Below are 8,709 nucleotides of genomic sequence, written 5' to 3' on the forward strand. Positions count from 1 at the left end.
TGATTATATATATACATACACTTATATATATTCATTTCAATATTGCTTTCTTTCGTCTATAGCTATATTTTCCAGCACTAAAAAGACATAAGAAATGACAGACAGGTGTAATACTTCTGTTCTACACAGTTCAGTATTTTCTCACACTAGCCCTTCATTTCTTTCAAGATTTTTTTTCTTTCAAAAAATCTGAACTATAGCCGAAACCGGTTTGGCTCAGTGGATAGAGCGTCGGCCTGCGGACTGAAAGGTCCCAGGTTGGATTCCGGTCAGGGGCATGTACCTTGGTTGTGGGCATATCCCCAGTGGGAGGTGTGCGGGAGGCAGCTGATTGATGTTTCTCTCTCATCGATGTTTCTAACTCTCTACCCCTCTCCCTTCCTCTCTAAAAAATCTGAACTATAAACACAGTACATTTACTATCATATATATTTTTTACCTTTAATTTTTGTAGGTACAATTGGTCTGAAAAATTAAAAATATAATCATATCTTTTCCCTCCTTACAAACTCTTTGTTGGCTCACCATTTTCTACAGGAGGAAGCCCGGTCCAGCCATCCCTAACTCAGATCTGCCAGTCACTGCAGCTTCTTCCCCATCCCTCCCCCTGCCGGCTTTCTCTTCCTCCAAGTCCATTTGGTAAGCGCTTTATAGTCACCCTTCAAATTGAAGGTAACTTTTTTTCTGTAGGAATATTTTTTAAAAATACTTTTTCCAGCTCTATTGAGATGTAATTAACAAATACCATTGTGTAAGCTTAAGGTGCAAAATGTGATGATTTGATATATGTATGTATTTAGAAATGATTATCAAAAAAGGTTAAATAACACAGCTATTATCTCACATAGTCACCTTTTTTTTGGTGATGAGAACATTGAAGCTCTACTCTCAGCAAATTTTAAGTATGCAATATAGTATTGGTGACTATAGTCACCATACTATACATTAGATATCCTAATCTTATTCATCTTGTAAGAGAAAGCTTGTATCCTTAAGCCAATGGCTCCCCATTTCCCTCAACCCCTCAGTCCCTGGAAACTACTAATCTACTCTGTTAATATGGGTTTGACATTCTACATGAAAGTAAGGTCAGACAGTATTTGTCTTTCTTTGTCTGTCTGACTTATTTCACTCAATATAAGGTCCTCAAGATTCATTCATGCTCTTGCAAATGGCATGATTTCTCTAGGAAGACTGTTTTTTTTTTAACACCTTCTGCTTTTCTTTATCCATGCCCATACAATTAACTACTCTCTTTTGTAATACTAAAAAAAGGAAGTAAACTTTGCACTTATTAAACCTTGCACTTACTTTAATTTTCACATTAGTCATACTGTATTATAATTACATTTTTTGTGGTAAAGTTTACATAACATGAAATTTAATATTTTAACCATTTTAAGTGTACAGTTCAGTGGTGTTATGGACATTCACATTGTTATGCAACCATCACCACCATCCATCTTCATAACTTTTCACATCTTCCCAACCTGAAACTCTGCTCATTAAATAACTCACCATTATAATTACTTTTTATCATGTCTATCTCCCATACTAAAAAGAAGAATGATTGCTTAATTAATATTTGAGTTTTATTATTATATATTTTGATCCCAAGTAGTGAACATACTGCCTGATTAACAGAATATGCCCATCAAATGTTTGCTGAATTGAAATGTTATGATCAAAATCACATATCAGATCATTATATCAACAAGTTATATCAGATTATGTCAACTCTCCAGTTCTAACCTAACACTTAAACACACACACACACCACATCCTTTTAATGATATTCCTTTTAAAAAACAAAAACAAATAAAATAAAAACTATGCCTTCAGTACTTTCTCATTTTATAAAGTATGAATTTCAAATTTTGATCATGTCATTCAGGGTTCTCTAAAATCTGAGTCCTATCAGTCTCTCTACCCTCCACTTCTACATATTTTCACAACTTGATTCTTACTAACACATTATACATTATTATAGAAGCAACCAATTTCAGGTTCTCTTTATTATACTGGCTGCTCATCCTGAAATGTTTTCTATCAGTTTCGAAGCTAAATCTTAGTCTTTCTTCATAGGTGTGACTTCTATAATCAGAATAAATACCCTTCTCTTCTCTGCTCTTCTGGACTTCTAATTTTGCACCAAATTACATTTTACCAATATGTTTATATGTGCATCTCCATCACTTGAGGGCAAATTTCCATAATTTTTTACTTATTTTATTTTTTCCTATTCCTGTCTGTCAGAGACTCATCAGATTTTCTGCATATGGTAGTTGCTCAATAATTATATTTTGAAAGAAGAAACATCTTACTAATTTGATGTATAAGACCAATGCATTGGTGTTTATTGAGCATGCTTAAAGTTATTCAAACTATTAAGGGAATAGTTAAGGAATAATGTGAAAACACTGGTTACCACAAACTCTATATAATGAAATTTGACAAATATATATTGATCACGAGATTCATATCATTGTACTGAGTGAAACAAATAAAAATGAGAAAGATGCAGTCCATTCTCTCAGGGAACTAACAACCTGGATTATGCAGGCATATAATTAACCCTAATGCTTGGTGAGCAGTCATAATAAGTGCTGAAGCAATAAGCTTTAGCAATTTAAACTAAAGAGCAATGGCTGTTGGCAAGAAACCATAAAATATTTCATCAAAATTGTGACGATGTCTGAACTTGAGTTTCAATGGGGAACTATAATTTCAGTGGGTGAAGTGGAGTTGTGGAGGCATTCCAAGAAAGACATTAGCATATGATTTAGAGGTAGGAAAAATGTGGACTGCTTTCAGAAACAATGAATACAATGATTGAACAAGACCTTAGTAGAGGCAGTAGGGGTAGTGGAAGTTGGAGCTGGATTTTAAGGGTTAGGGTTAGGGCCATTGAAGAGGTTCTCGATGGTATATTAAAGGTCTATGTAATATATGTCATTATATATTAATATAGTACACTATATCATTATGTTATTAATATATTAATATGGCACACATTATGTATAAGTATATATTACATATTGGAATATGTTATGAAACATAATCATTATGATTGGATTTTGCTTAATAGGTTTAACTGTGAAGAATTATATAGCAGAAAGGGATAGGGGATGAGCAGACAGCAATCCTATATAATAAAAGGCTAATATGCAATTCGACCAAATGGCGGAACAACCAGTCATTATGATGCGCACTGACATAGAAGCATGGAACAGAATGTGGAATCTCAGAGGAAAGGTGGGGGAGGTGGGTGGGTGAGAATCGATCAACCAAAGAACTTGAATGCATAACTCATGGACATAGACAATAGGGTGGTAAAGATCTGTTGCTAGGAGCAGGGAAAGCTAGAAAAGGTCAATGGGGAAAAAAGGGGGGACATATGTGATACTTTCAAGAGTAAAACTTAAAAAAAAAGGTAGAATGTGAACAGATTCATGCTAGGTAAAAAAAAAAAAAGGAATTATAAGGGACATGAACTACATCATAATTTTAGTTTAAAATCTAAAGCATCAAATGAAATGTTCCCCAACCACCAGCTCATTTAGTCATTTGCAGAAATTTTGTTCTAATAACTGATTGCTTTTCTTCTATCTTACATATTTTTATTTGACTCTTAAGAATGTGCTCTTAAGTAAGTTTTCCTTTTTTGAAATAAAATTTTTCTCTTTATTTTCTAAAGTACCTTCTTCAATTACTTTCTCTAATACCCAAACTATCTAGTTCCCCTTTCTAAAGCTGCCATTAGCATGAATTTTTCTAAACTGATTTTTGTCAGTTTTCTAAATGTATCATCATCAATAAACAATGACTACGTATAAAAATTTCTTGTACTAGTTGCTGTTACTATAGAGAAACAAGTCAAGCTGTGTTTTCTGATTTTTTTTAGTATTTCAATGTGAAATATAAATAGCATTGTAAAGAAAAGTTGACTTGTTCTTATGTTCTTTCTTTAAAAATCACTAATCTATACTAATAAAAGCCTAGGCAGCCCTCACGTGCAACTTCATCAAAAGATGACCACCACAAAGATGGCCACATGCACAGTGGAGGTGGGGCCCAGCGGCTGCTCCACGTGGTGAGGCCTGTGGGTCCTGCAGCTCCGCATGGTGCGGAGGAGGCGGGTCGCGGCAGGGGAGGGCACATGTGGGCAATCGGGCTGGCAGGGGAGCAGTTAGGGGTCAATCAGGCAGGCAGGCAGAAGCGGTTAGGGGCAAATCAGGCTGGCAGGTGAGCAGTTAGGAGCCAGCAGTCCCGAATTGTGAGACCGCAGGGATTGGGCCTAACCCAGCAGTCAGACATCCCCCAAGGGGTCCCAGATTGGAGAGGGTGCAGGCCGGGCTGAGGGACAGCCCCCCACCCCCTGTGCACAAATTTCGTGCACCAGGCCACTAGTTATTTATTAACTATTTATTGTGAGAACTAAGATACCTTTATTTTTTTCCTTTTTTAATGGATCTTTGCATTCCTTAACTCAGATTAAGCCTCATGGAAATTAATTACAATCAACAACAACAAAATATATTAAAGTTTATAATGAGTACACAATTACTTTTATTTATATAAATAATTTAAAACAAAACAAAAGCATTCAGAAAAACTACAGTATTTTGAGAGTAATTCTAATGATTTAAAATTAATGAATCTATGTACTAGTATAAGCAATCTAATGTACCATCCAGCCTACAAGAGACAATAACAATATTTGAGGGCTAAAACTGTGTTAAAGACAACAAACTCTTTTCTCCACTACTGCTGTTTCTCTATGTAACTGGACTCTTCAGTTGCCATTTCTGGAGCAAAGTTTCAGAGCCTCACTTGAATGTATAGAACATTTTTATTTCAGCATAAATACGTCAGCCAAGTGGTCCTACTACACCTTTGTTTATAACAAATAGAAACTTTACCACTGTCATATTAAGCAAGACTTTCAAATCAGTGGTCACCAAACCTTTTGTTTGTTTACCCTTATTAATAAAATATTTTGATTCACCCAAGATAAACATAAACGAAAATCAAAATTAACAATGACAAAATAGACACAGTTAACATTTTCTTACTGCACACTCTAGGAATTAGCACATTCACTTTGCAGATAATTTACATATTCTCTCTCCTGAAAGGACTGAGTTCTTGTCATTACCCATTATCTTAGGAGTTCTTTTCTCCATCCAGTTTTCTAAGCTATCTGGTTGCCAAAAAGCTTTTGCTCTATATATTTTAAACTGTTTTTCCACCATTTATGCTTTTTAACACTGCTAGCCTTTAATTCCCATGGAACTCATTCTTCCTGTAATTAAAAGTCCATTATTTCTGATATTTAAATTGTTAAACCTGGAACAAACAAAAGCATATGTAAACTTGCTCATTTGCCTCAGTTTATTTTAAAGAGCAGGGAGTTTGTATTGGATAGATTTTTAGTCTGGTTTGGAAATGTGTGAATTTGTGTGTGTAGTGTAAATGTGAATATTATTTTCTTATAAATCCCTTGATAATACATAATTAATTACATTAACCTCCCACTTCTTTACTGATTTATTAAATAATCCAATAATTATTGAATTATTTTATTATGTCCACTACTAGTAATAACAATATTTACATTATAAGAATAAAGTTCTGGGAAAAAATATCCTCATTAATAAAGTGTGTGTGTGTGTGTGTGTGTGTGTGTGTGTGTGTGAATGAGAAAGAGAGAGGGAAGAAGAGAGAGAGAGAGAGGGCTATTTTAGTGGTATACACAGCTTAAATTTGTTATATAGTCTAATGACTCCAAGTTCATTTGTGCACTAATAACCAAAAGAGGTAAAATCTTCTAAAGAAAAAAGCTCTGTAATACTTTCAACAATAAAGATAAATTTTAAATAAATAAATAAATAAATAAATAAATAAATATCTCTAAAGTTAAAAAAAGGAAAAGAAAAAACGGCTCTTTAAATCTGAGATGATTATAAAACACTTTCTTAAAGTCATGAATTAGATAAAATGAAATGGATTCAATGATGCCACTAAACATGGGCACAATGTTTTTTAGAAGATAAGAATAATAAGGTCCCGAGGGGAAATATATTTATATCTCCAAGGAATTAACTTCATTTGCAACATTATCTAAGTTTAACAGAAAATTTCCATGTTTTTCAATTTTGGAGCCAAGTTTTGCTTCTCAGAAGGACTGGCATTCTGACTGCAGTCTTTCTCAATCCCCATCTCACTAGTTCGCATGTCACTAGCTCTTCCTAAGTCTCCTTTCATCTCTTAGTGACAGATCTGAATCACCGGAAATGAGAGAACATGACTGGCAACCAGTTTCAACAGGCCTTGTTCAGTGGCAGATACAGAATGTAATTTATTCTGTGTGACAGTTTTCATAAATGTGACATGAAACACAAGGGATATAATGTTAGCGATATTGCACCTCAGAAGAGGAGAAAGTTTGGTATGTTACCTCCTGATTAGCAGCAGCTAGTTCTTCTTCCAGTGCAGAGACTCTTTCTAAAGAAACCCTCAGTCGCTCCCTTACCTGGAAGAAAAACCAAAAATGTGCCGTAATGTACATCCCATACAAGTTAAACTGCTAACCCGTCATTAACATTATCAAAGACAGTCATGGTTGGCTATTTTCCCACTATTTATAGTCCTAATTTTTTGGGAATATGATGAATACATTGTCACCTCATAGTGCTGCTGTATCAAAAGAGACTTCCTTGTAACTAAGTCCTTTTCGTGTTTTGAGGATAGATTTTCCTGTGGGTTTGGAGATTGACCCATCTTGTTCTCAATTCTGATTCATAGTAAGCGAAGGCCAAATTTAAACGTTTAGTAAGATTTAATGAGGAATATAGGTTAGATAACATATGAAATAGATAAAAACATACAAAACAATTTTATTTAAAATATGTTTTTAGAGAGAGAGGAAGGGAGAAGGAGAAAGAGAAACATCAGTGAGAGAGAAACATCCATCAGCTGCCTCCTGCATGCCTCCCACTGGAGATTAAGCAGCAACCCAGGCAACTGCCCTGACCGGGAATGGAACCGCCAACCTCTCAGGGCATGGGACAATGCTCAACCAACTGAGCCACACCGGCCAGGGCCATAAACAACAATTTTTAAGTTGCATTCTTTTCCAATTAGCAAACAAACAAAAAGCACTAGTGTCCTATAAATCTAAAATCTAATTTGAAATTTTTAAAAATCTCAATATACTTTTATACTATACTAGAGGCCCAGTGCATGAAAATTCATGCACTGGAGGTGGAGGCCCTCAGCCCAGCCTGCCCCCTCTCACAGTCCGGGAGCCCTCAGGGGCGGGAGGCAACCTGGCAATCAGGGGAAGGTGACGCCCCATCACACCTCTGCTGCTGCCACTGCCAGCAGCGCAAGCCTTGGCCAGCCCTGGCTACCTGAGCCTTGGGAGGCCCTGGGTGGCTGGGGGGCTGAGGGGACCAGGGGACTCTGGAGGCGGACGGGCCTGGCCTTGCCGTGCACCTGCTGCCCTGGTGGGGCTGAGGGGACTGGGCACCTCCATCTTGTGGCTGTGGGTGCTGCCATCTTTGAGGGCGAGGCAGTCAATTAGCATCTTTCCTCCTTATTGGCTGTGGGCACCACCATCTTTGTGACTGCGTGAGGGTTAATTAGCATATTCCCTCTTTATTAGATAGGATAATGTTATCTGATATATATTCAGGTGACTCTACTTAAATCCTGAAATAATCTTGAGTAATAAAGAAAAAGTATATGAGTAGAGATTAACATTAGTTATTTTCATTATGCTCAAATTCTCTGCAAATTGCTAATACATATACATAAATGAATATTTGATAACAAAGATGATTATGCAGATACTTCATGATATCTAGGCATGCTAGATGGACTGCCAGGTATCAGTGCTGTTAGACGACTATCCAATTGTTCATAAAAATGCTTATGCTGGTTTGGCTCAATGGATAGAGCATCAGCCTGTGGACTGAAGGGTCCTGGGTTCGATTCCAGTCAAGGGCACATGCCAGGGTTGCGGGCTTGACCCCCAGTAGGGGGGGTCCAGGAGGCAGCCAATCAATGATTCTCTCTCATCATTGATGTTTCTATCTCTTTCTCCCTCACCCTTTCTCTCTGAAATCAACAAAAATATATTTTAAAAATGCATAAAACTTATTCTGATCAATAACTGAACAAGAGCTACTTGGAAGAAACTCTTTGATGATCTGACTTAGGGAATACTTTTGTATGAACATCCTGGAAAGATGCCAAAGAAGCAAATACCCCCAAGGTATGAAAATAGGAGGACTGCTGATATGTGGAATGCAGATATGAACAAAGAATTTTAGTAGTTGTGCTTGATGTTTAACAAGGATGGTTGTAAAGTTTTATGCCCACTTCCTAAAATACCAACTATAAATATGGGTATTCTGATAAAGGTTTAGGAATCCCAGTTGATGAGAACAGCAATGGTTAAATATAAGTAAACTAGAGGCCCAGTGCACAAAAATTTGTGCACTCGGGGGGGTCCTTGAGCCTGGTCTGTGCCCTCTAGCAGTCTAGGACCCCTCAGGGGATGACCACCTGCTGGCTTAGGCCTACTCCCCGGGGATTGGGCCTAAGCTGGCAGTCAGACATCCCTCTGGCAGCCCGGGAGCCCTCAGGGGATGTCCACTTGCCAGCGGGGAGCAGGCCTAAGCTGCAGTCGGACATCCTTAG

At 37.0% G+C, this 8,709-nt stretch overlaps 1 protein-coding gene across 1 annotated transcript in view; it reads right to left on the minus strand.

Annotated features, from left to right (window-relative positions):
- PPFIA2 (protein tyrosine phosphatase, receptor type, f polypeptide (PTPRF), interacting protein (liprin), alpha 2) overlaps positions 1–8,709 on the minus strand; it is a 485,860-nt gene that overhangs the window by 160,561 nt on the left and 316,590 nt on the right. The window contains exon 7 of the mRNA XM_014531636.1: positions 6,461–6,535. Coding sequence (XP_014387122.1) covers positions 6,461–6,535 — 75 coding nt within the window. The remainder of the gene's footprint in view (positions 1–6,460; positions 6,536–8,709) is intronic.

The sequence above is a fragment of the Myotis brandtii genome, unplaced genomic scaffold, assembly GCF_000412655.1.
Source record: "Myotis brandtii unplaced genomic scaffold, ASM41265v1 scaffold82, whole genome shotgun sequence".
Taxonomy (NCBI): domain Eukaryota; kingdom Metazoa; phylum Chordata; class Mammalia; order Chiroptera; family Vespertilionidae; genus Myotis; species Myotis brandtii.